Source organism: Fusarium falciforme, chromosome 2 (genome assembly GCF_026873545.1).
Source record: "Fusarium falciforme chromosome 2, complete sequence".
NCBI lineage: Eukaryota > Fungi > Ascomycota > Sordariomycetes > Hypocreales > Nectriaceae > Fusarium > Fusarium falciforme.
In genome coordinates, this window is record NC_070545.1 from 2905075 (window position 1) to 2931536 (window position 26462).

At 53.6% G+C, this 26462-nt stretch overlaps 10 protein-coding genes across 10 annotated transcripts; 5 read left to right on the forward strand and 5 right to left on the reverse strand.

The window, feature by feature from the left end:
* Positions 1-241: 241 nt before the first annotated feature.
* Positions 242-1747, reverse strand: NCS54_00284100 (Hypothetical protein; the record flags this gene model as incomplete). Its single annotated transcript, XM_053148429.1, has 1 exon — positions 242-1747. One exon carries the CDS (start codon positions 1745-1747, stop codon positions 242-244), a length of 1506 nt encoding a protein of 501 aa, XP_053004404.1.
* Positions 1748-2393: 646 nt separating this feature from the next.
* NCS54_00284200 (Hypothetical protein) lies at positions 2394-3326 on the reverse strand (the record flags this gene model as incomplete). The annotated part of the gene is made up of 1 exon (XM_053148430.1): positions 2394-3326. One exon carries the CDS (start codon positions 3324-3326, stop codon positions 2394-2396), a length of 933 nt encoding a protein of 310 aa, XP_053004405.1.
* Positions 3327-4895: 1569 nt separating this feature from the next.
* NCS54_00284300 (PHD-type domain-containing protein) lies at positions 4896-6278 on the reverse strand (the record flags this gene model as incomplete). Its single annotated transcript, XM_053148431.1, has 2 exons — positions 4896-5416; positions 5471-6278. The coding sequence occupies 2 exons, from the start codon at positions 6276-6278 to the stop codon at positions 4896-4898; spliced, it is 1329 nt and encodes a 442-aa protein (XP_053004406.1).
* A 428-nt stretch (positions 6279-6706) lies between these two features.
* On the forward strand, positions 6707-7688 carry NCS54_00284400 (Hypothetical protein; the record flags this gene model as incomplete). Its single annotated transcript, XM_053148432.1, has 3 exons — positions 6707-6919; positions 6990-7199; positions 7272-7688. 3 exons carry the CDS (start codon positions 6707-6709, stop codon positions 7686-7688), a joined length of 840 nt encoding a protein of 279 aa, XP_053004407.1.
* Positions 7689-8160: 472 nt separating this feature from the next.
* On the forward strand, positions 8161-9801 carry NCS54_00284500 (Hypothetical protein; the record flags this gene model as incomplete). The annotated part of the gene is made up of 3 exons (XM_053148433.1): positions 8161-8393; positions 8492-8791; positions 8844-9801. 3 exons carry the CDS (start codon positions 8161-8163, stop codon positions 9799-9801), a joined length of 1491 nt encoding a protein of 496 aa, XP_053004408.1.
* Positions 9802-10537: 736 nt separating this feature from the next.
* Positions 10538-12547, forward strand: NCS54_00284600 (Hypothetical protein; the record flags this gene model as incomplete). Its single annotated transcript, XM_053148434.1, has 1 exon — positions 10538-12547. One exon carries the CDS (start codon positions 10538-10540, stop codon positions 12545-12547), a length of 2010 nt encoding a protein of 669 aa, XP_053004409.1.
* A 1824-nt stretch (positions 12548-14371) lies between these two features.
* Positions 14372-17166, forward strand: NCS54_00284700 (Choline-kin-N domain-containing protein; the record flags this gene model as incomplete). Its single annotated transcript, XM_053148435.1, has 3 exons — positions 14372-14480; positions 14878-16370; positions 16423-17166. 3 exons carry the CDS (start codon positions 14372-14374, stop codon positions 17164-17166), a joined length of 2346 nt encoding a protein of 781 aa, XP_053004410.1.
* Positions 17167-17592: 426 nt separating this feature from the next.
* Positions 17593-19673, reverse strand: NCS54_00284800 (Hypothetical protein; the record flags this gene model as incomplete). Its single annotated transcript, XM_053148436.1, has 3 exons — positions 17593-19253; positions 19349-19397; positions 19452-19673. The coding sequence occupies 3 exons, from the start codon at positions 19671-19673 to the stop codon at positions 17593-17595; spliced, it is 1932 nt and encodes a 643-aa protein (XP_053004411.1).
* Positions 19674-20331: 658 nt separating this feature from the next.
* Positions 20332-22673, forward strand: NCS54_00284900 (Protein kinase domain-containing protein; the record flags this gene model as incomplete). The annotated part of the gene is made up of 3 exons (XM_053148437.1): positions 20332-20371; positions 20445-20909; positions 20962-22673. 3 exons carry the CDS (start codon positions 20332-20334, stop codon positions 22671-22673), a joined length of 2217 nt encoding a protein of 738 aa, XP_053004412.1.
* Positions 22674-24627: 1954 nt separating this feature from the next.
* On the reverse strand, positions 24628-25179 carry NCS54_00285000 (Biogenesis of lysosome-related organelles complex 1 subunit CNL1; the record flags this gene model as incomplete). The annotated part of the gene is made up of 1 exon (XM_053148438.1): positions 24628-25179. The coding sequence occupies one exon, from the start codon at positions 25177-25179 to the stop codon at positions 24628-24630; it is 552 nt and encodes a 183-aa protein (XP_053004413.1).
* Positions 25180-26462: the final 1283 nt, after the last annotated feature.

Below are 26462 nucleotides of genomic sequence, written 5' to 3' on the forward strand. Positions count from 1 at the left end.
AAAAGCTATCTCTGTTGCGACTCTGCAAGCTCATCGGAACTTGGTTATAATTCACCAAAGGGTGGAGTACTCCGTTCGAAGGGAGGACACAGCACATGGCCAAGTTGGTGGTTCATATCCAGGGTATCATCCCCTTGAATCTATTCATTCATGATCATAAAGTCGCAGATCCAATACTTCCTCATCTGCTCATTTTCTCCTTCTATATACCATTGACTTGCTTTTACCATTTGCCAACCCATTATGCTTCGAAAACCAAGGACACACCGTCGTCACCAGCCGTTACGATCCTGGCACCGGTTTCGCCCTGCACGAAACCAAGGACACCACCACCCTCACCATCACCTCGGTGGCCCTTCCACTCCTTCTGGAGACCAGCCTCTGCAGCGGTGGCGGCAGCGTTGGGGTTCGTCGCGCCAGCGCCACGGAGATCCCACCGGCGCACTACGCCGTCCATACCGCAGCTGGTGAGCTGCCATGAGTTGGGGATGAACTCGAGCTTGACGACCGAGTGCTCCTCGTGAGCACCCGCGATGTGGCGACGGACGGCGAAACGGCGGGTTGCGTCGTACACGACAATGGAGCCGTCGACGGAGCCGGCAGCGAGGAGTGTGCTGGGGGGAGTGTTGGGAGTGGTGACGACTGCGAGCGACTCGATACTCTCGGACTGAGTGTGGAGAGCGGCGAGGATCTGTCCACCAGCGGTAGATGACGATGCGCCGGCCGCCTTTCCTCCGCGGCCCTTGGCCTGAGGCTTCGCACCAGCAGGAGCAAGTCGAGGAAGAGAGACAATCTTGATAGCACCAGTAGCACCACCAACAGCGGCGAATGTGCCCTTGGGATCAATGGCAAGGGAGTAGAGACCGCCCTCAACCTCAAAACGCTGATCCTCAGCAGTCAGAGACACGGCAGTCATGCCATTGTCGCCAACAAGGTTCTTGGCAGCGGCTTCACCCCAGACATCCCAGACATAAAAGCTACCATCTTCGGAGATGGTGGCCAACAGTTGACCATCAGGGGTCCAGGCGCCGGCTGTGCAAGAGCCAGTGTGAAGGAAGTAGGACTGAACGATCTGGAGGGGGTTCGTCTTGTCGGAGGCGTCAATGGTGTAGACCCAAACGGAGCCATCTGAAGCGCCGAGGGCAATGGTGTTAGGGTTTGTAGACGAGGGGCACGGCACAAGCCAGTTCACCTCGGGCACCTCTTGCGCTTCACCCAGGAAGTCCATCTTCAGCGAGGCGTCGGCTCCAACAGTCGCCTTCCATGCGCGTATCCTACCATCGAGACCACCACTGACGAGAACATCACCCTTGGGGAGCGTCCAGGCGAGCGCATTCACTGAATCGGAGTGACCATCGATGCTGAATAGGGAGTCGAGCTGAGTAGTCTTGCTGGCGGCAGCGCTGGGGTCGCTGGAGTAGCTGGCAGGCAGAGGAGGTCGCGCCTGAGCAGCAGAGTTATCAAAGACCCAGCCGGCACCGGGGGCGTCGTCTTCTTGGCCAGCCGAACCGCCGACAGCAATGATGGAGGGGTAGACGGGGTGCTGGGCGATGGCGAAAAGCGAGTCTTGGGGGAGGTCGAAGTAGCCGATGGAGTCGTTCTGCAGGAGAAGCTCCTCGTTGTCCGAATCCATGGCGAGGTCATCGTCTTCGGGGATCTCCTCGGCGGCGTCGTCAGCGGCGAGCATCTCCAAGTCGTCGACAGGCTCGTTCTGATCGCGGGGATCGCGGGGGTTGGAGGACGACATGATGGCGGGGTAGTTGAAGGATCGAGATTTGTTGCAGCAGCTGTAACCCTCTTGGGGAAGAAAGATCTTTAATAGATCGATAGACAAGAGATAGAGTCACGCCAGATACGAGCGCGCTCTAGAAGGGTTTGTCAGTCGAAGCTTGCTTGATAAGCAGGCGAAATGTTTTTTTGCTGCGTCGTGGTTGACGGGGCAAGGATTTTTTTTCTCGACTGCGGGGTGGTGGCGGTCATGGCAGCTTCTAAGAAGCGCCAAGCGAATTGCCGAGATCTTTAATTGAACACAACGAAGTTCGAGATTCATCTTTCAGAATGGTTTCTTCTTAAGAAGGATAGATATCTGCTTCTCATGTTGACTGGGACAAATGTGAAATTGTTGGAAATCATTAAAATTGAAATTGCTCAACTGAAAGAAGCCTCAAGGACGCTATTTTGAATCGGATTAAAGGCTCCAAATGCCAAATACCTTTAGAATTTAGCAATTCTCCTTCTCAAACGCCTCGCATTGTGAATCGTAAAAGGTATATATATAAAATAGTCAGGTAGAATGAAGCGAAGGTTATGTTGCTGGTATCATCGCTCAATAGTGAAAAACCTCCACCCCGTATTTCTCCCCCACTACCAACTCTCCCTCCACTTCACCTTGGTCATGATCGAGGCGACGTTCCATCAGCCCTGTTGACAGCAGAATGGCTCAGCGCGGGAGAGCTACCGTCATTATTCCAGCCCGTGTGCATGGGACCATCGCCGGGCAGTTCCGACACGTACGAAGAACCTGTGGGCAGTTCCTGTGGTATGCTCTGAGTTCCGTATAGCTCGCTCACGCCGTGGCTGGGGGGTAGTTCCTTGGTCGCGTCGGGATCGTCGGTTGGGATGGCGGTTGTGCGGTTCTGGCGACGACGCCACCAGAAGAAGCCGCCGATAAGTGCGCCGATGACAACGATGGGAATTACAACGGCGATGGCGACGATACCACCTGTACCAATTCCGCCGTCGTTTCCGCCGCCGCTAGACGATGATGTCTCGGCTGGTAGTTCAGTCGTGCTGCTCGTTTCGCTCGTTTCTTCAGCCGTCGTGGTATCCGAGGTTGTCGTCGCAGATGTCGAGGCGATATCGCTGGCCTCATAGACCATCTTCAATCCATACGCATTGATTCCATCGCCGCCGCTCATCGTCACGGCCGAAGTGGACTCAGTTCCACTGACAAGAGTCGTGACGAGCAACACAGTCCTCGAGTCGCCCGCGCTCCACGTGCAGTACAGACTCTCCCAAGGTCCCTCGAGAGATAGAGGGTTCGCGACGCACCACATCTTGATGCCGTTGCGCTCTGGGCAACACGTCACGGTGGTTCTATCATCGCCGCTGTTGGATCGGGTACAGCTCCTTTGCGCCGTGTAGCCCGAGGGACACGCTGTCCCGGGAGAGTAGTAGGCTGTTGGGGCTGGGTCGAAGTCGTCGGGGAGACATGATGTTGCAAAGTCGATGCCCACGACTGTCCGGCTCGAGATGGCGTTGCAGGTGGTGCCGGGTGAGTAGTCGGTGGGAAGGGGTCCCACAATTGATATAGATGTGGATGTCATGGTGTTTGAGCGTCAAAGAGGTCGCCTTCTCAACGTCCTGCTGTGATGGCGATCAACACCAAAGAAACAATGGTTGGATATCGTGTCGTACACTGCAAGGAAACCCTCGGCGCTTAAAGAAAAGCAGAATGACAAAGCAAGCTGCCACCGGCAACAACACCTTCATCTCTCACGCAGGGGTCCTTCAATCGTAATATGCCCTTAGTGTTCCAGCAGGGCCTGGGTCCAGTTTCTCCATCCACATCGTGTCGGAGCGTCTGGGCCAGTTGTGGGATCGTCTTCCCTGCTCAGCCCTGGGAGATGGGCCATCGTTGCCTCAAGGGGCCTAGACTCGAGCCGCAGCCCGTTGGACACGGAGAAGGATCGTCTGGCTTCGCCTCTCTTGAATGGACCGCGATTCGGTCGATAGTCCTCTTTGGAACTTGGTTTCATTTGCTGGGTCATAAATAGCAGCTCAGACAACCTAGCTGCAAAGAGAACTGCGGCGGCTGTTGTTGCAGACTCGAGTCTCCAAAGAAAGCCGCCATCCCCAACTCTCAAGTTTCAAAAGCTTGGCTTTGAGCCAAGAACCCATGTGAAACCACCACATGCACTGGGCCTAAGGGGACGCTTGCAACGGCCGCAGCGGCTGCAACGCCTCCCGAGCAGCGCCCCAGACGCCGTCGTATCCTATTCGACGAGATGGCGATAACTTCACTTCCATCTCCACAGTGTATTGACAGACCGTTGCCCCAGCCAAGGCATATCTACACGCGATATCCTCAACCACTTGCGTTTGCATTCCCAGAAAACGCCGGACCCCAACTCACTAACAAGAATAGACTCTCGCTTCTCAGTAGCGCTTACACCCGCTCCTTGCAAAAGCCCATCAGAAATCCATGACAAAGCAGGCAGTCTGGCGACGACTATCGAGGCCGTTGATCCGCGATGCCGCGTAAAGACAACCGCGAGAGCGAGAGATCCATTGGGCTGCCAGCGGGCATCGAACATGGGGCTATCCTTGATATTGGAGATTGGACGACTCTGAGGGGAAAGTCCCGAGCAGGTCTGGATCCTTGCATGTAACCCTAGTCTCTGCTCGGACTGGTCAGAAGTGCGAGGTGCGCAAGGATCAGTTTTGCACCTCCACCCGTTAACTGGGATATCGTACGTGCAAGTCTGCAGGTTAGAGTGCGAGCTGTCGGCTTGTCATTGACAGACAGGCTCAATTGGCAGCTTAGGATGGCCAATTGGTAGAGATGAGCCGTTGTGCAGGTCACACAGGCTGAATATATAACCTGACTTCGTTCCCCGATAGTGTAAGTTTGTGTCGTTCACAATGGAGTCAATATGGACATGTGATACCAGAAACCTCGAATTGACCCGAGTCAAACTGGAAGACTACCATACTAGCATTGCTCGATAATACCTATAAGTTCGCCGATCTGCCTAAGATATAAGATATTGATAGCTACCTACGAAGCACCTGGCCCTTCCAGCTTGGTGAAGCATAGCCTAAACAACAACCTCCTGAATGGTATCTTGCATGTGCACCGTCAACGCCCGAATCCCCTGATTCTTCATCTCGGCCTATCCATCTAGCACCTGGACCCAGTTCTTCTCGGACCGCTTCCTCCTCCATCGCTCCTTTGCAGCCTGGCGAACAACCTTCTCCTCCTCTCCAACCTCACCGGCCTGGCTTGCCAACTCGCGAATCTGGTATTTGATTCCTAAAGACAGCATCTTATACCACCCGCTGTGAATCTTGCATCGCTTCCTCTCGCACATGCCCCTCACATCGTCGTCCTCGCCTAGGGGATCGCCCAGCTTGGATGCCTTGAAGATGGCCTCGCCTTCAGGTGATTTGGCAAAGGCCGCAAATGCATCCCGAGCGCTGATGGTGTCGAGACGCTGGTCATAGCCACAGATGTCTTCCTTGAAGTGTCCCGCACTGATGGCTGCCTGGCGTCGACTGTGCGCGAGATCAAGGAGAGTGAGCATCTTGTGGCAGAGGAGTGTCTCTTCGGCAAGGTGAAACCGCGCTGCGGCAGCGTTTTCCAGAAACTCCTTCTCTTCTTCGGACAAATGCTTCGATGCATCCTCTTCGTTATCTGAGGGATGGTCAATGAGCTGTGCTATCAACAACAAGTAACAAAATAACTGACCTTGCTCCTTCTTGTCTTCTTCTTTTGGCGTTTCATCCGAGAACGGGGTCTTGATCAACCGCCAGAGTCCTTCTTCATCCACGCCGGAAAGACCACTGCTCAACAATGCCATAAACTCCTCCTGGACAAGCTGATCATTGATGCCCCCTTTGCCTTTTGTTTTGGGCAACTTGGCCACCATCCGCTCCCACCAGGTCTGGGCATGCTCGTTCGAACAAAAGACGCTCTGCTCCTCCTGTGCTACTCGAGCTGCTCGCCGGCAGCCACTCAGGGCGCAAGTCTTTTTGTATAATGTCATGAGATCGTCGGTGGTGCAATTCGGGCAGATAAACTTCTCGATCAGAGACTCGCCAATGTCCTTACTCATGTTGATGCATTCTCCGTGAAACCAATCCTCGCAGTGTTCGCAAAAAATCATCCAACGGTGGTCATCTGGGCCGCGGCAGAGACAATATGGACCATTGTCTGACTCCTCGGATGCCGCTTCGGAAGGGGCTTGGCCAGAGCCTGATGAAGGCGTGGACTTGGACTTTTTGGCAGCTCTTGGGCCACCACTGTTTTTTGTTCGCTTGGTATTCTTTTTCACCGCAGATGCGGTGCCTTTCTTCTTTGCTGCTGTATGGGAAGGCATGTTGGATGGTTCTGTGGTTGTAGATGGAGGATGAGAGGGAGACTTGGAAGAAGAAAGATGGGCATCTGAGGGTGGGTGAGGAGTAGAATCGGCCACAGTATCGCTTCTGGCATCATCCTCAGCAAGCTCAAACCGGGCCTGGTCAGCCCCTCCCATTGTGAATGTTGTTTGTTCCATTGCTGACTTGTTGGTGTAGGTGAATGCAGATGAGATGCGGTCTCTGCAATCGCGTTTTTGCCCCTTAAAATATCCTGGTCACTTGACACAAACGCCGTTTTTAGATTATACCCATGAGAAACACGCCGAAAATAAGTTTTCCCAATAAAAAACAGCCCAATCCGTTGGGTATTCACGAAAAATGATGAATCGGTGTAAATGATGGCTCAATGAGGAAAGCATTCATTGAATGAACACTCAGGGAAATTGAATGACTAAGCATCTCATGCAGCAAATCCGCCTACACCCCACCTGGGTTTTGGTAGCGCGCCGGTAAAAGCTCGGGCCTCGTAATTTTGGAGAGCTTGTGATAATCGGAAGATGTAAGTTAGCAGAGACACAGCTTTTGCATGAGCTTCACCGAAATCTCTCCGTAGAGACAATTCGTCATGTCCAACCCGGTTGCGGCTTCCAGGGCCCTTAGGGGCATCTTCTCTACCGTCTCGACGCGGCAGTGCCAACGCTGCTTCGCCAGCAGCGCCCTCCAGCCGAAACAGCTCCGGCCGACCCTCCGAGCACCCGTCCCGTCGAGACAGCCGATTACCCAGCGCCGGACAAAGTACAAGACGATCGAGCAGGCCAAGAGCCGATATAGCAATGGGGTATGAGCTGGCAGGATCTACGAGAATGCGACAAGCAAAGAAGGAAGAGTGGCTGACAAATGCGCAATAGCCCTTCTCATGGAAGGCCGGTATCCTGTTCGTCGGCACCTGCGGCTTGTTGGTGTGGTATTTCGAGTACGAAAAGGAACGCATGCAGCGCAAGAGAATAGCAGAGGCTGCCAAGGGCGTGGGCCGGCCCAAGGTTGGAGGAACATTTGAGCTGGTGGACCAGAATGGGAAGCCCTTTACGAGCGAGATGATGAAGGGCAAATACTCTCTGGTGCGTCCCGTATTGCCTGCAAAGTTACTGCGAGGCCAATTCGACCGTTGGGATCATTGCTAACTAGTACAGGTCTACTTTGGCTTCACCCGATGCCCCGATATCTGCCCCGAAGAGCTCGACAAGATGGCCACCATGTTCGATATCGTCCAAGAGAAGGCCCCCGATGCTCTCCTCCCCATTTTCATTACCTGCGACCCCGCCCGTGACGACCCTCCCGCGCTTAAGGAGTACCTCAGCGAGTTTCACGAGAAGTTCATCGGTCTTACGGGCACATACGATCAGATTAAGGCTCTCTGCAAGAAGTACCGTGTTTACTTTAGCACACCGCAGAATGTCAAGCCAGGACAGGACTACCTGGTTGATCACAGCATCTACTTTTACCTCATGGACCCGGAGGGCGACTTTGTCGAGGCCCTGGGCCGACAGCACTCGCCTCAGCAGGCGGCTGCTGTCATTTTGGATCACATGAAGGACTGGAAGCATTAAGACGTACGGATTAATCTGTTCATGTAAAAGCAAAAAAAGCGGTGCAGGAATCTTGGGCATGAGAGATGATGGGTTCTGTAAAAGTACTGTACCACCAGAACGATGATAGAAGGATGCCACGACGGTAAAACCACTCAATCAATTGTATACTTGTACATCTATCATCTAGCAGCGGCACAATCTTGAGAGTTTCTCATATCAATTGCCTTGGAATTGTTGTTTGTGAGTTGTTGGGTCCATCTGATCAGCACGTTCATCAACGCGTATCGGATATTGGCGGGGTTTTCCGACGATTGCTGTTATCGCTTATGACTCTAACAAATACGGTACATGAGCAAGCTCCATGCCAACCGAAACATTTGAGTGACAACTCTTCCTTTCCACCACCTCCGAATATCTCACTCAGAAATAGATCGCTCATTCGATTCTTGAACCGGAATTGGTCTCTTCTTTAACTGTGTAGCCAACAACTATGCAACGTTTCGGCGCGATCGGCCAGTGCCGATTGGCTGCGCGTCGGTGTGCCGCGCCGATGGCGGCAGCTGTCTCTAGGTTCCCTCGCGGTATCCAGGGAGGCTCACGGGCGTTCCGTACTTCCTCTTTCTTCTTTTCAAAGCCGGATGGCTCATTAGTGAACCCGAATGACTTCCAGGAACCTAGCGAGGCGTCACGAAAGCTGTTCTCTGAGATTGCGTTTGCTTTCGAGTAAGTACCAGATGACACCATTACACTGCTTCCTCAACACGGAACTTGAGACATACGTGCCATCTATGTTGAAATACAGACTACTAACTCCCGACTAGCATCGATGGCGTCCTATACCAGGGCCGAAATAGGGTGGAGGGAGCTGAGAAGGTGATCAAGATGATCCGCAGCAATGGCATCCGATATGTCTTCCTAACAAATGGAGGCGGCGTACCTGAGGTTAAGAAGGCCGATACTCTTCAAGAACGCCTACAGATTGCCAAGCACGATGACGTGATACGTGGGAGAATGATCTTGTCACACACGCCCATGAGCGCCTGGAGTGACGAGCTCAAGAACCATGGCACCATCCTGATCACCGGCTCTCATCCCGAGCAGGCCCGCCAGATCGCTCTCGAGTAAGCAGCTGCCCTGAATTTGGCGACGTCTTTATGTGGCTAATCATTTTAGTTATGGCTTTAAACGAGTCGTCACTCCTGCGGACATCCTCGCCGAGTGTAAGGATGTGTTCCCGTTCGATCACCTAGAAGGCGACGTAAACGGAAGACCTGTTCCTTTGCCCGATGGAAAGCGAATTCCTCTTCTCAAGGACCCTTACACAACAAATATCCCACACAATGCTCTCAAGATTGACCAAATTTTCGTTTGGAACGACCCAAGGGATTGGTCCGTTGATATTCAAATCATCCATGATCTTTTGATCTCGCATGAAGGTTATCTCGGCACCATCTCTCATAGGAACGGCGACAAATCATTGCCAAACAATGGCTGGCAGCAGGACAACCAACCCGGACTCTGGATCTCCAACATGGATCTTCTATGGAAGACGAATTACCCCGTGAACCGGTTCGGCACTGGGGCGTTTATGGAGGCTCTGAAGGGAGTGTGGTCGATGACGACAGACGGAAAGGAACTCGAGTACAATGCTCTGGGAAAGCCATCCAACTATACATACAAGTACGCCCACGACAGGCTACTACAGTACTACCATGATATGGCTTGCAACAGGGGCAAGAGTCCCTCGCACGACATTACAAAGTGTCACCCTCTACGACGCGTTTACATGATCGGTGATAACCCCGAGAGCGACATCCGAGGTGCCAACGACTTCAACGCCGAGGACGGGACGGAGTGGGTGCCCATTCTGGTTCGAACTGGCGTCTGGCGACAGACTCTGACGGAGAAGGAGCCGCGCCACAAGCCTGCGGTTATTGTCGACGATGTGGTTGACGCTGTGGTTTGGGCACTTAATAACGAGGGCATGAAGGCGACAAGGGAGTGGCTCCTATCGGCGATCTCGCATACGAAGGGCTATGTCAAGGTGCCGGAGCTGGAGCAGACGGACAGTGTGAAGGAGACAGGAGTTAAGTATCCTAGTGAAGAGGAAGCCAGCGAGGCGAAGCTTTAGGGATTCACTGAGCACGGGTTATAATCACAGCTGAGTATTCACATAGAGAATTATACAGTCAGACTGGACTGGAGTTGTCTAACAGATATTCTGTTCATCTCACCTTGTCACCAACCTCAATCGAAGAGTCAAAGACCACGGCCAAAACTGGCCGAAGGAGTTGCCGAGGGGCCTGCATGTTTCGGAATGCGCGGTACGGTCCGCAGCCCCCAAAACGTTACCTACTGTTGAAGATGCTGTTGGCGCTAACGTGTCGGGGATGCCGTCTTGATGCATGTCGCGGACCAACAACAACACCACTGCAACGTTGGCTTCGCACACGAGACCACCTGCTGAGAGAAGGTGTTGTCAGAAGAGGAAAGAGATGTAGGAGATCCTGAACTCTAACCGCAATTTATGGTTCTGGCTGGCAATTGCTGAATCAGATCACAAAAGGACTATCCCTGGGGCCTGGGGCTGAACCAACTCGAGGCCAGATGACCGTGTCTCAGGTTTCTTGGCCTGCAGCTGCATGAGATGGGATGCAGGTAATCGAGTTTCCCTACTCTCTGTTCTGATGTGAGTGCAGCCTAAAACCCAACCTCAGAATTATAAGGCTCCCAGCTCCGCCTCCCTTCTCTTGTTACTCCTTGTTCCCGAGATCTGGCCTTGTCCCTGATTCATCACTGGAGGCCTTTGCCAAGCCCTTCATACCCCAATATATCTAATTCTTTGAAATATCTTGTACGCACTCAAGATGCCGAAAAAGAAGAATTCAACCACGAAACTCGACTCGCTCTACGATGCACTCAAAATCCCGCAGGAGGGCAAGGTCCCCTGTCTCGGGCACATGAAATCTAACTCCAGATGTGCGACCGATCGAACACATCGAAGGGACAATATTGAATCAACCTTACACGACATCATCGATGCCCTCAAGGATGGAGACACAAAGGATTCGGATGGGGTTCAAAAGTTGCTTCTGGATCTGGCCCGGCGGCTTACATGTAGGAAAAAGCGCCACGATCATCCGGTTACTCGCGGATCTCGTGACTACGACAAGTACGAATACGTCGCTTTTGTGCTTGGCAAGAGATTGGGGTATTGGGATGAAGATGCGGATGGCGAAACACCAGAGAGTACGAGTAAAAGACGGCCCGTGCCTCTCTTTAGCCTCCATGATCGTCTTAAGCAGGCTGGTAAGAGACTGGTCGTGCCTGACTTTACCATCTCTCGGCACCGTCAGCAGGCTAAATCGAGCGATGAAGAGGACGAGTACTCGGAACACGACGATGAAGATTACGATGAAGACTCCGACGAAGACTCCGACGAAGACTACAACCAAGAGTCCTCGGAAGATGAATATGAAGATGAGGAATGGGAAGACGGAGATGAAGACGAGGAGGGGGACGAGGAGGGGGATGAGGAAGAAGATGAAGGAGTGACAGAAGTGTCCGCGGAAGAGTCAACCATGTCTCGTCGACAACGGCCGAAACCCAAGCGAGAGGGGCCTATGATAGGCCATTCAGCCGTTGTCACTCCGATCAAACAGCGTGGTAGACCAAGCCGCAACTCGCGGGCTAGCACGCCGAGAACGGGACAAGTAGTCAGCCGCTTTGACTCTTTGTCAGTCATCGACGATGCCTCGACCTCGTCCTCTGAGTCGGTCATCTCGCCAGGTGCCAGCGAAATCTTCAGCCCTATCTCGACTGCCTCGACACCAATGTCTATTCCTGACTCGGAGGTTTGTCCGCGCCGCTCGCGCTATTTAAGAGGCGAAGATGAAAGTCCAACAAGAAGGCAACGACCTTCAACGGGCGATGCCATGAGGAGAATGAGAGATTCTCTAAAGAAAGTTGGGCAACTCGAGAAGAGCCTTCGGCTGCGCAACCAAGCCTTAGAGAGCGAAAGGTCGACGGATGACGAGGAGGTTGAGGAGCAACCCACAAGCAAGAGCAAAAGGGCATCACTTCCCCCCCTGAAAGTTGGAAATATGAGATTTGCTCCAGCAAGCGAGGATAAGGAGAATGCGGTGCAACTCGTTCTGAAACGCTTGAGACAGGCCCCGATGGGAAAAGGTCTCTTGCCAGGCTGGGTATATTGCTTCGCCGAGAAGACCGCTCCTGGATATCTCAAAATTGGGTCCAAAATATCCAAGGGTAGCAACGGCGATACGACGCTTTCGCTTGAGAACCAGCAAAACGACGCTGAGGTCCGAAAGAGACTCCAGGAGTGGGAGCGGGGTTGCAGGCACGACATAGACTACAAGTTCATAGTCTATATGCCGTGCGCAGTCAGGACGATGGAGAGGTTAGTTCACCTCACGTTGTGCAGAAGAAACAGGAAGGCCTATTGCCCCAACCCAACCTGCAAGACGAAGACGGGACATAGGGAGTGGTTCGAGATTTCGGAGGACGAGGCCCGCGGGGCCGTCGAGGTGTGGGAGCAGTTCAGCAATCTCATGCCATACAACGATAAAGGGCAGCTGGAAAAATTCTGGTTCGACTACGCAACGGATAAGTACAAGTCTTTTGGCGGCTGGCCGCCCGAGGAGTGGTTGTATGAGTGCTGGGCCAGCCTGACAGGCCCGGCTGCGGTTAACCACAGGAAGCAAATCAGCAAGCTGCAAAAGAAGGAAACTGAACTCACGGAGAGACGAAGGCAAACAGAGGAGAGAAAGAAGGAGCTTGAGCATGAAATACAGAGTCTTAAACAAGAAGAAAAAGAGATTCGGCAGCAGTTGGCTCAGTTGCAAAGCCAGCAGTGAGAGGGACGGACCAGCCAGGGTGCTTTTCAAAGGCTGCCTTCAAGCAAGCCGCAGAATGTCGTATCTTGCAGAGATTTCGCCTTGCGGGCGCAATGGCCACATCTTTTACATGGAATGTCTACCATCTCGGCTTCAGTGTACGAGGATCAGTCGAGCATTGACAAGACCAATTAGTTGTTGAGATGCAGCTCGGCCATCACCGGCACTACTTGCTTTTGTGCTGTGTCAGTAACACGTCCCCAATGTTACATACATTGTATCGACCTGACGCCGTGCAAGGAATGACATGACGATACACGTCCAACCAAAGGATGAGGTTCTACGTCGGCAATGAAGGCGACCCCGAGTGAGGCTATAAAGGTCCACCGAGCCTGGGATGGAGCGTGTTCTGGAGCGTGGGGGAACATGGCGAGAGTCAGCCTGCAGGCTCTTGCAAGAGTATCATGACACGGCCGAGTGGGTTAGCTGTGGTGAACTGTCGCCGTCGCCGTGACCGAGCCGATATCATCTATCTGGTCGCTTCATGTTATGCCGAGAGTAGCCCCCACGGCTTCGGTGCCCGAGTGGGTCTCTTGTGCCGGGACCCGGTAGGCAGAATTCCGGATGGGCAGGCCACCCTCCGGCACGGACCGAGAACGAGAGGGTCAAATAGTTTCAGAGTAGTGAATGCGACTTCACATTATCACCAACTTATGGGGAGAATCCTTGTCTGAATGGTGGTGGTGGTCGGCGGTGAAGAATTTCTCCACGAAAGACCCCACCGAGAGCATGTGAGACACTGCCAAAAACTGCCACCGAGCATGGCTCAAAGTGGAATAGCGCCACTAGCCACCGGAAATTACGTCACCCGGCAAAACGGGGTCTGGACGCTTTTGACGCCTCCTGACAGCCGCATTCCCCTCCTTCCCCCGTGCCCCCCTTGTTCGGCGGAGAACTGCTCTTGCTCCCCCTCCTTTCGGTGACGATTTTGGGGAAGAGATTCCAAGGGATTGGGTAAAAGATGCAGCCAATGAGTGACAGGACGTATTGCCATTTTGCCTCTTTTGTGTGACGTGGTATCGCCTCTCGCCAGACAATCCCAGGTCGTGAACTGCGAACCCTTGAGCTTCTGGGCGCCGCGGATGCTTCCGGTCCAGGGTCTACGGTGACGTTTGTTAGCCCAGTTCGAGACGAGACGGGCGGGCACCGAATGGGAAACCGGGACTTTGTCGTACCTGCCTTCTGGTTCTCAGTGGCTCTGGAGCGGGAGAGATCATGTGGCCTCCTTCCCTTGTGACATTGGCGTAGTTTTTTTTTTTTCCTCCTCCCTGCCTTGCTCGCGATTACTTTTACTCTCTTATCTCCCACTTCAATTCGAACTTCCTCTCTTCTTTCCCCTCCAGATTCGCCTCCTTGATACGATTCGCCCTATCAATGCCCTTGTCCTTCTATCGAAAGACGTCTATTAAACGAAGCGAATCACAGGTGGCATAAAGCGAACAAGCCTTTTCGACCCTACCCAGACCCCTGACTCGCTGATAAGCGCACTCCTCCACCTCCCTGATCTAGCAGTCCAGCCCAGCCCACACACACGCGAGCCACTGATTGACCCTTGGACCGCTTTTCTTCTTTTGGGAGCGAGAGGGGGACACAACCGACACATCTCTCGCATATTGCGTCCTGCAGCCTACATACGCCTCAATTATTTGCCAATTTCTTCCTCACCGCGACTCCTGTCCCCTCTCCTTGGATATTTTCCGATCAACTTCGCAAATCCTTTTTCTCCAGACGACAATCAATTGGACCCCAACAGCTGAAAACCGATAGAACCCCTCCTCCCCCGCCATGTCTGCGGCACCGAGCCCCACGATCAATGGCCTCTCTGCGCCCTTGCGCTCGGCACTCAAGAGCGAGGACGATGAACGCCCGTACCCGTCTAGTGGCTCTCTCAAAGGTACGTTGAAGAAGGATTCTGTAGATAGTCATCGCCTCGAATCACGTTCGAGGTGGTTTCCCATACTGGGGCTGGCGCAACTCAATTCCCCCCTGAGCATGTGATGGAGCTTGACCCGCGAACGGATCCAGGATGTGACGCGCGCGGGCATGCGATGGCATTTTCGGGTCTGCTTGGCATATCATGTTTATGATTGCCAAGCAAGGCCATGAGCAAGACGGACTGACGACTTGGTAAGTTGGCTCTGTGCCTTGCTCATGCGTTCGAGTGATTGTCCTCTGACCCGTTTGCTATGCGGCTTGCGCGTGCTCATCTTTTATCTGGAGTTTGCTTGAACACCACACATGATATTTTTGCACCATCAATGTAAATGAGATCCAGAGCTCACACACCACAGCTGTACAGATTGCGGAGCCCGAGTCCGAAATCCAGATGCTGGAGGATGAGTCCCTGCCTATGAAGCAGTTCTCTGCTGGCTTCAGACGACGCCTGAGCGGTAAGCTCGCGCCATCTCAACTCCCCAACGGTTCTTCCAGGTCGTCATACAGCGAAAGCCCTTCCCCGGCTCACCACGCCGAGGACTCGGGACCAACGTCCCATCCCACTTCGCATCCTCACAGTCACCGCCGTCAGTACTACAGTGAGAAGCTTCTAGCCCAGGTTGGAGATTGGTTGGAGCATGAGCGGACCAAGGCAGCCGGGAGAAAGTCCAAGAAGACCACCCGTCGACGCAAGTCCAAGTCGCCTCCCAAGGCCAAGGGCTCCGAAACGGCCTCAACTTCGGGCAAGGAGGCTGAGCACTCTCAAGGGTCTGATCAGGAACAGAATGGTCGCTCGCGCTCGGATTCTATCGACTCTGACTCGAGTGATGTTTCCTTCGACAGGCTTCAGCGCATTCTGGAGGACTCGATGGCTCATATGGGTTTCACGGCAGTTCCTCACTTCCCCCCGAAGTTGACACGCCCAAAGAACAGAAAGGTCCCCTCTCGGACCTCGCTGCGCGGTGCCTCCTCCGATACTGATTATGTCGATGGAGACGCCATCGTCCCCAGCTGCGATGCTTGGCTTGACAACTCCAAGACCATGAGCTACGCAGGCGGTGGCAGCACTGAGGACTTGGCGGCCACCAACGGCTCCGACGATAAGGTCGACAAGGAGCGTGAGAACTGGCTCAACTTCAAGAACGAAATCATTCGTATCGCGCACACCCTCAGGCTCAAGGGGTGGAGACGCATCCCTCTGGGAGGCGGAGATAAGATCTCCGTGGAGCGTCTCAGCGGTGCTCTCACCAACGCCGTCTACGTTGTCTACCCTCCTCGTAACCTTGACGAGGTCGAGGGCAAGCGTATGCCTTCCAAGCTTCTGCTTCGTATCTATGGTCCACAGGTTGAGCACCTCATCGACCGAGACAACGAGCTCCAGGTGTTGCAGAGGCTGGCACGCAAGAGGATCGGACCACGACTGCTCGGTACATTCCAGAATGGTCGGTTTGAGCAGTTCTTCGATTCCATCACCCTGACCCCGTCGGACCTTCGCGACCCCGAAATGTCCAAGCAGATTGCCAAGCGAATGAGAGAGCTTCACGAGGGCATTGAGCTGCTGCCTCATGAGAGAGAGAACGGGCCCGCAACATGGAAGAGTTGGGATCAGTGGCTCGATAATGTCGAGCGGATCGCCACCTTCCTAGACAAGGAGCTCGAGAAAGAGGCCAAGCCGCCGACGGAGCCACGCAACCCCATTGTCCATGCCTGGAAGAGCAGAGGCTACGTCTGCGGTACTCCTTGGCCTCAGTTTAAGGACATGATTGCCAAGTACCGTGCCCATCTCTACAACCACTACAAGGGCGGTCAACGGGAAGTGAAGGACAAGATGGTCTTTGCCCACAGTGACGTGAGTACATGCAGCACTATCTCCAGTGAGTGAGTTCGCTAATACTTTGTAGACACAATATGGCAACATTCTTCGAATTCGCCCTGATGATGAAAAGTCGCCGCTTCTTCAGCCTGCCAACCAACACAAGCAGCTCATCGTCATCGACTTTGAGTATGCAGGCCCCAACACGCGTGGCCTCGAGTTCGCCAACCACTTCAACGAATGGACGTACAACTACCACGACGCCGCAGCGCCATGGGCGTGCAACGAGAGGCGGTATCCCACCCCCGACGAGCAGCGTCGTTTCGTCAGGGCTTACGTCGATCATCGCCCCCGATTCCAAGGAAATGGGTCCACTCCAAGGCTGGCTCCTTCGGACGGGAACTTATCTAGTGGCACTTCCACGCCCATTGCGACGCCCCTGTCAACCCCCAGCAACCCTCCTGCCAGCAGCTCCAGCTCTATCGTGGAATTCATGCTTGATGCACGAGTGCCTCCCGGAGGATGGAGCGCTGCAGAGCGAGCCAACGAGGAGGAGCAAAACCAGCGCGTGCGAGCTCTGTTGGAGGAGACGCAGTGGTGGCGCCCGGCCAATCATGCACACTGGATCGCGTGGGGTATCGTCCAGGCCAAGATCCCAGTCCTTGACGACGCTGTGAAGGAGGAGGACCTCGGACCTGACGAGTTTGACTACCTCAGCTATGCCCAGGACCGTGTCATGTTCTTCTGGGGAGACTGCGTGCAGATGGGTCTCGTCAAGAAGGAAGAACTGCCAGAGCTTCTACAGAAAAGGCTGAAGATTGTCGAGTACTGAGAGCTGGCTTCTGTGAATGAGCGGCGAGGAGGTTTGGGTCGGAGGAACCAGAGCGGACAGCCGAGGTGAGTTGGCTTTGATCTTAATGACGAGTGCAATGACACGGCGAATCATCCATCGCCGTGCATCCTAGAGATTGAACAACTTTTGGATGTTTCTTTTCAACACTTTCTTAGTATCAGCAACGGCATAGAATCTTCAGTTGAAGAGATGCACAAGCAAGCTTTTGTCTTTTCAACAATGCCATAAAGGTATCTTGTAGATACTCAAAACGAAAAATAAAACATATACGTTGAAAACGAATTTGAACTCGTGAGAAGACGTGATGTCGTAACTCGTGTCATTTTTTTCATGCTTAAAAGTGTCTAGATGCTTATGCCCCTCCAGTTGAACATGTCGTAAATCTTTATATACATAATGATTGACTTAAGCATCGAGCTTCAGACGATCCAGCATGGCATCAATCTTGCCGAGCAGGATCTGATAGTTGATGGCATCTGACGCAAACTCATCCTCTGCAACCTCACCATCCAGCGTCCGCACGGCTCCCTCCTTCGCCTCGCCATTTGCCTCCTTCGCCTCCCCATTTGTCTGGCTATCCTGCCTGGTTGTACCATTTGTCTCTCCTGTAGAAATGACGGCCTGATCCGCCATGGCAGCTGCCAACTCGGCGTCGAGCTCACCCGTCTCGTCCATCATCTCGTCAAGACCAGCATCCTCGAAGCGTAGTCTGAATCGATCTGAGAGGTAGTATCGAATATCATCAAGCAACTCGATTGTGTCAGTCTCCTCACGTGCCGTCAAACGCTGGGCAGACTCGGCGATAAGCGCTTGGAAGTCCTCCTCGTCGATATAGTCTTCGAGACGGTAAGCGAGATAACGGGCTGCAAATTCTTCGAGACGTTGCACGCGGAGGTCCCAGGCTGCGTGTATGACGTCGTAGATGTTGATAGGCTCCATTTCAACAGTCTCGTGGACTTCTGCGTCACCTTCGCCGTCCTCATGAGCTTGGCCGTGAGTGCGGTCGACCAAAACGTTGGAGCTGCCGCTGCCTAGTGTGCTGATGGCGACAGCAGCCTTGCTCTTGAGGTTGTCGAGGAACAGCATATCTGCTGCATATAACAAGTCGAGGGCATGTTCAAGGGGGCAGACAACAGTTTCGGTGTAAAGGAAGGTGAGGATAATCTCGAGAACAGCCGGTGAGCAGTCGACAGTAACGACGCGGAGGTGGTCAGCACGATGAGACTCGACAAAGTCGCCCGAGAACATCTTTTCGAAGTACTCGCTTCGGATGAGCATGGCTTTATGCGCGGGATAGAGGACCGACTTGGGGGATTTGGTAGAGTCGTTGTTGTTGCCGGCTGGACCGATAGGTATGGTTGGCTTGTCCTCAGTTTGCTCAGGCTTTTCCTCTTCAGTCTCGACTGGCTCGTCTGCGCGGAGGAGAACGTCTGCAAACATGGCGTTGTCGTGTTGCCACTTGACATCCTTAACTCGATCTGAGTCTACCACCATCTTGTGTCCCACGACATTCTGCTGGAAGAATTCTTCCAGTTGCCCCCTTGCTCGTTCCACCTCATCTTGATACCGCTGACGAGCAAGTCTCCTGTCGGCTCCGGCGAGAATGGCCTCCCATAGTGACTCAACCTCGAGCTGCTTGCTAATTTTGGATAGTCCGTTGAGTATATCCTCCTCAGAGGCATCGCTTCCCGTAGGTGCAAGATCTCGCGGTACCTCGCCCAGGTAGAGATATCTCAGGACGATCTGAAAGGCCTCAACGGGCACAGCATTTGCAAGATTCCAAGTGGTCGTGTTGGGAGCAGCGGCCAGCTTCGCCTTGAAATAAGGCGACCTTGCAGCAAGTAGGAACTTGTGCAGCTCAAATGAGCGTGAGCCGGCGACGAGAGTAATGTCTGCGGTGCTGGGTGACGGACGCCCCAGGAGAGTAGAAATGTGGGAGGACCAGTAGACGTAGGGGTCTGAGGACTTTGAAAAATCGTACTGTAAGAGGAGGTTTCGGATGCGGTCGTTGAGGGCGTTGTAGATGCATCGCTCGCCCTGGAAGGTGTTGCGCTCGGCGAGTGCGCCTTGAGTGGTCGATGTGAGTTTCATGAGATACAACTAGAGACTATGCGAGACGAAACAACACAATTGAACATGAAACAGGATGAATTAAACTTACCAGACTCTAATAGTAGTTGAACAAGCTCATAATGTCCACACAAACTCGCCTATAACCGTCAGCCCCTCAGCTCAGAAGTCAAACTGCATGACAAACAACCCACGATGATGAGGGGCGTATAGTCAAACTTGTCCTTGCCATTGATGTTGACGCCGCGGCTGATGAGCTCCTGACAGGTCCTCAGATCGCCATGTCGACAGGCCATGAGGAACTCGTGAAACTCGGGGCTGTCGTCGAGGGGGTTCTCGTCGCGAAGGACGCCGCTCTTGATGAGCAGTGCTTCCTCGCCGAGTTTACCTTCGAGCTCATCTTTGCGGAGGACCATGGTGAGAATATATACTATATGCCTCAGAAGGCTAACAAATAAAAGAATTGAAGTTAAGTTGTCTATAAGAAGTCAATTCTTATCTCCGAAGACCGTAGGCCTTGATTATCAAATCAAATCATGGACCCCTCCAAAAAGTCGCCATCACCATAAACGGCCACCAAATTCCCCTCAGCCAATCAACGTCGACCAGTTCCTCGACGTCACCGCCACGGTCCTCTTATCGATAACGAAGCTCTTTCCGGGTCAACCCCGGGTGGGCCTCGGTTGCCATAACAACAGCGCCAGGTGTTTACTCTGTGGGACGGACCGGGGTGAGTGAGTGGGAAGTTCAAGTTAGTCCAGGCCCATTTTCACGACCACGCTCTCTTTGTTTAAGCTCCGGCCTTTGCTTTCCCAACTCATCTCTTCTCCTCCTCATCCTTTTCAAACAAACCTTCTCTCACATCGCGAATAACCTCTACTAACCGACAGCAGGGTGTTTTTGTTTTTTACTTTACGTTCACATTGTTCTTTGCTTGTCCGCCTTGCGCACCTCGTCCCCCACCACCTTCCGGCTCGATCACCAATTTGAGTACTCGTTCAACGGCGTGAAAGCTATCGTCGAAGCAGGACTGCATGGGTTGGACCGGTTATTTATCGTGAATTGGCTTTGATCATGTCTTCCGAGGACAAGTACGAGACGTTGGAGAAGATTGGTAAGTCACGCTCAAACTCTCTCTCACGCACCGCCTATTCACGGTCGACTCACCGACTGACACATCCACCCAGGCCATGGATCCTTCGGTGTCATCCGCAAGGTTCGGCGGAAGGCCGATGGCTTCATCATGTGCCGAAAGGAAATCTCATACCTCCGAATGTCGCAAAAGGAGCGCGAGCAGCTCCACGCCGAGTTCCAGATTCTGTCGACCCTCCGCCACCCCAACATCGTCGCCTACTACAACCGTGAACACCTCAAGGTCAGCCAAGACCTGCACCTGTACATGGAGTACTGCGGCAACGGCGACCTCGGCCGTGTCATCAAGGACCTCACAATGAAGGGTCAACGGGCCCAAGAAAGCTTTGTCTGGAGCATCTTCAGCCAGTTGGTCATGGCCTTGTATCGGTGTCACTACGGCATCGACCCGCCCGAGGTTGGCGCCAATGTTTTGGGTTTGACACAGGGGGCTGCGGCAGGTCCCAAGGTTCCCGCTGGAACTATGACTATTCTACATCGTGACTTGAAGCCTGAGAATGGTGAGACTTTCTGGTACTTTGTTTACTTGTGGTGTGAACTAACAGCCCCCAGTCTTCCTCGGCGAGGACAACTCGGTCAAGCTTGGAGACTTTGGTCTCTCCAAGATGATCAAGTCTCACGACTTTGCTTCTACCTACGTCGGCACACCATTCTACATGTCGCCCGAGATCTGTGCTGCCGAAAAGTACACCCTCAAGTCGGACATTTGGTCCCTGGGCTGCATCATCTACGAGCTCTGCGCACGAGAGCCGCCATTCAACGCCAAGACACATTTCCAGCTTGTGCAAAAGATCAAGGAGGGCAAGTTCCCTGCCCTGCCTGACGTCTACTCTCCCGAGCTTGGCCAGGTCATCAAGGACTGCCTCAGGGTCAACCCTGACCGAAGACCTGACACCGCGTCGCTGCTTAACCTGCCTGTGGTCAGGCTCATGCGCAAGGAGAAAGAGGTTGTCGACCTCAACAAGTCACTCAAGCTGAGGGAAGACGCTCTCCGTAAGAAGGAGAGAGAGGTGATGGAGAGGCTCGCCGGCCTTGAGATGGAGAAGGAGCTCATCCGAGAAGAGCTGGACTCGTCGCTGCGGAGAGAGTGGGAGGTCAAGGCCCGCCTCAAGATTGATCACCTGGTCAACGCCGAGATTGAACAACTACATGTCCGCTTTGAGGAAGAGGTACAGGCTCGGGTGGAGGAAGAAGTCCAAGCCCGTGTCGAGGCCGAGCTACAGAAGAAGACAGTCGCCTTTGTCGGCTCAAGACCCCAGAGTCGCGAGGACGAGCACCCGACATCACCAGCCAAGTCCGACTTCAAGCCGGATTACCCTCACTCTTCAGTCAATACCAGCGGAGATGAGTTCCCCTCGACGACGGACCTCACTGAGTACTCCATCGATAGCCCCGAGAGCTTCCGGGAGACGAAGAAGACGACGCGCACGCCCTTCGCCCGTGCGCAGACAATGTTTGTGGGCAACGCTGCTAACACGCCCATGGACATTGAGATGGGCTCGCCCAGCCCCATCGCCGCCATTGAGTCACTGTCCCTATCACCCCGTCGCAATGGAGGTACCAAGGCCCCGACTTACAACGCGGGCAACATCTTCACGGCCAACATCTTTGCCAACAACGCCAACCGAAGCTCGGGCGAGAGCCGGTGGGATAACCCTCGTGGCGAGCCGTCCTTGTCTGATTCTGAGGATGACGACATCATGCCCTCGCCGACTCGCAACATCAAGTCATCCAAGAACCCCTTCACATCAAAGACTCGCCCTGTCTTGACGTCGCAAAAGTCGTGCCCCATCAACCGACTCAAGCCTGTGGCCTCGAACCCCGGCTTTGTGTCGAAGCAGATCATGCCCCAAGCCGAGTCTGGTCCTAGATCTCCCAACCGGCGACTCAGCAAGATACCATCTGCGGCGTCGCTTCAGCCTGAGGCCAGCACTGCTCAGGGTCTGACTCGCACTCTGTCGCTTAACAGCAACAGGAAGAACGCGGACGAGGCGATGGGCAGGATGGTTGCCAAGAACAACATGGCCAACATCAAGGGCCGAACCCTCGTCGAGCTGCAACAGGCTCGTGCTGGTGGTCGCCCCATGAGCGCTGTTGTTCTCCCCACCACTGGCGAGAACGTGAGCCCCAAGAGGGCATTCAGAGACCGTATCGGCCTTGAGCGGAAGTCGAGCGGCGATGAGCCCGTGGCTGTATGGGATCCAGAGCGTGATGAGATGCCCAGTCCATTCCTCGTCCGAGCTCGACGCATCGCCCGGGTATAGGCCTCCTCGACGCTTGCGGTGCAAGAGCAGAGTAATCAGGCCAAGGGCAGTTGACGCCCTCGACCCTCGTTATGTTCTTATTCTTTTTCACTTTCCTTTGTCTATTCTATTCCCCCTACATTGAAAGAAGCAAGCAAGCATCATGAGAAAGAGACAGAGGAGGAAGTATTGAAGGAGATGAGAGAGCGAGTTGTTGGAAACGAAACCATGGCAAGCGGCGTTTTATGGCGTAACAAGGAAGGGGAGGGCAACACACACACAATTCAGCAGCGTGAAACCACCATCTTTCCATGTTGGTTTGTTTGTTTGTTGGGGTTTTTTTTTTTTTTTTCTGTTGGCTTTTTTTATTTGGTCTGGATTATTGGTCGGTTGGCATAACTTCATGACGGTCGATCGGTTTTTTGGTCTGGTCTATGATGAGGCGTGGGAAAGGGAGGGAGGGGGATTTGAATTGTGGTATTCAATGGATGAATGGATGGGATGGATTGATTGATTGATGGATATTGGCTTCCCTCGTTGTATTTTAGACGTTGATAAAAAGACCATGATTATTTAACTTGAGTCTCTTGATAATGTGGTATTGTCTATCCGTGGTGGATTGGGCTGGCCTTGTCAACTTGTACATGTCTCACTTACAGATATAACCATTGAGTTCTGTTCGCTCTCAGTAACCAGCACCTTGAACTCTTCAACAGTTATCTATGGAGTATATCCTCCCTGAACCAATAACTGCTCGACTATCCTCCGAGCCAATAATTGCAAGTCCTCGGTGAGTCTCCAATAAGAAGCATCCACAAACAAAAAATACCCTTGTCTAGTTCAACTACCTGCACTTCAAGGTCATGGGCATCTTTCCAAACTCATCCACCAATTGGCCCACGATGGGTGGAATTGGGCATATATACCCTTGACGGCGGAAGCACAACCCGCCGCATCTCACTTGCCTGCTACTGCATCATCATATCATCAAACTCCCCCAACGAACCATATCTAGTTCAATCAGCCAGCCTTATTTCCTCAAACCACGTCAGCTAGTGCGCCCTCGAGTTGGGCATCACTGCGTCTGAGTTAGCTAGCAGCAGCAGCAGCAGCAGCAACACACCAATATCTCTCCCTTGCAACGCCATGCATATGCATCCATCCCCCCCTCCTCATCTGCACCCCAGAACCAGTCGTCCGGGCGAGGCGACAGTTGGAGGCGTGACGACTTGCAGAGACGACATGATGAGTTGTCTAGAAGCTCACCAAACGGAACAACTACCTCTGAACAAGGGCATCAACTACAGAGCAAGGGCATCCATGTTCAACATCACATCACATCGTAGAAGCAGCTTCTACACAAGTCGACAAACTTGAATTGGAGGTATTTGCAATGCTCAAACGAGGAAATCAAGGGGGTATTTTTTTCTCTCCATCCGCAAGCTAAAACACCACACACATTTGACAAAACAATTAAAAAATAGAGCAAAAATAATAAACATATCCCATCCACCAACAGAGCATCATATCAACGCCAGGTAGCACCGTGTCAGCCGTAAGTGTCCAAGAAACAAAGCAGAGCAACTATAAAAACAGCATTAAAAGGCGGCCGCGAGGCCAGTTCCATCTTGCGTTGCGTAGCGTGTTGTAGCCGTGAGGCCCATCAATCTTCCGATATTCCCACGTTCCGGGCGCCCTCCCTGATAAAGTGTCGTGTCGTTAGAGGCTCTTGGTCTGGCCTAAGAGCCTTTCCATCTCGCCATGGTTGTTGTAGTTGTTGTTGTTTGTGAGAATGGCGGTCCTGTGTAACCCGCGCAGGACCTTGTCTTTCTCCATCTCGTTTTGTCTTATTTTCATCTCTTTTTTTCTCCTTTTCTTTTTCTTTTTCATTTCGTTAGTCAATGGTCTCTAACCATTGTGATACCATGAGGCTCCTGGGAACCACCAGGGCGATTAGGGAGGGTCATTAGCCTGATTAATGTCGTGAACGGTGGGAGGTGCTGTGACGATGGGAGCTGTGGCCGTGGCTGTGGCGATGGGACGAATGGTGCGACGACGAGTGTCTGTGGTGATGATGCCGGCTCGAGGTACTGCTGCTGTCGAGATCGCGCTCCAAGCTTTCAACCCTGGACCTGTAACCCTTGACGATCTCCTTGATATGGGCGATGCGGTCAAAGTCCACCTCGAGCTCATCCAGCTGTTGGAGGATCTCGGTGTAGCGAGCGATCTCAGCGTCGGCTCCCCCAATGATACCATCGGCTTCGTCGTACTGCAGCTGCGTAAAGCGTTGTGCTTCGTAGCTTAGGTGCTGTATCCGCTGCTCGATGCTGGCCATGAGATGGTCAAAGTAGCGACCCAGAGCTGATAGCGATGAGCTATCTAGCATCAAGAGGCCCTGGCTGCTGGCGCGGCTGGCGGCGCGCGAGCTGCTGGATCCCCCTCCCAGCGCCGCTTGGCCCTGGCGTAGCAGTTGGATTTCCTCGGCATCGAGGCCTAACTGGGTGTCCGGGACGGCCTGTGCCGACATGGCGGGCAGCCGCTGGAGGGGCTGCTAGCTACGGCGCGGCGGGGCCGAGGGGATCGTAGAGGCGACGGATGCGATTGAGGTCGGGGGGGTCACAGGAAGGTTCTGGTGCAATGGATTGTCGCCGGACGGCGGTTGGGTATGTGCCGAGCTGGTGGGCGAGGAGAGATTCTGTGTGTGTATAGGATGGCTGCAGCGACTCGGGACATGGACTGTAGCGGTTCGGAAGCGGCCAAGAGGCCGAGAGGGGAGTCGGGACTCGGCGATGTTGTGGTAGAGGTAGAGGCGCAGAAGATGGTGATGCCAATGGTTGCGACAAGAGCGCGCACAGAAGCGACGGTGATGGAGACGACCAGGACGACAACGGGGACAACAGCAGCTGCGATGGCGCTAGAATCGGCGTGTGCTGTGCTGCGCAGAGCATCATGATATCGCGACCGAGACAATCATGAGCATCATCGGCGGGGAGTGCGTGAGCGTGTGCGCAAGTAGCGTAGCGTCTCTTGACTTGTTTGGAATGGTCAGTGTGGTGTCGTTGGGTCGACGTCGGGTCGGTAGGTTATCTTGTCTGGAGGCTCCCAGACCTCGCGGCACCCGGACGAGGAAGAAGAAAGAGGAGAGGAGGAGAAGAGGTGTGAGCCGGCTTCTCTTTTTGGGGAAAGGACGGGAGAGCCGTGATTGGAGAATGGGAGGAGCAACAAGACGGAGGGGAGGGGGGAGGACGCAGTAGAAAAGGGCCGGTATACCGACCGAAAGGCGGCGGAGAGTGGGCGGCGTGGGTTTCGGTGAGAGAGGCAGGGATGATTTGATGGGGGTAAGGTAGACCCAGGTCAGTTGGTACCAGGGTCAAGCCTGACGTCGACCGGGGTGCGCTGCGCCGAGGATGAGTTGACCGAGTGGTGACGACGATTCGATTGATTTGCTGCTCGAGAGCCGAGAGGACAGGAGAGTCGAGTCAAGTCAACTTTGTGGGCAGCACAGCACAAGCAAGAAGACAAGTGCAGAGGGAGAAGAGACGGCGCGTGGGAGGTGCAGCGACCAGTAGGGGTATCGTTTCTTTTGATTGATAAAACCCCCGGCTGTTAGTTTCTCTGGGGCTGAAATCCGTCGATGTTGGTTGGTGGTGTTTTGGAGGGAAGAGACGGACTAGACCAGACAAAGATGGGATGGATGGATGGATGGATGGGACGCGGAGGGAGGAGAAGAGGAAGGAGGAGGAGACGAGGTTGCACGAGTTGCTTGTGATGCTTGCACGTGCAACTCGAACTGCCTGTCTTGTTTCAATT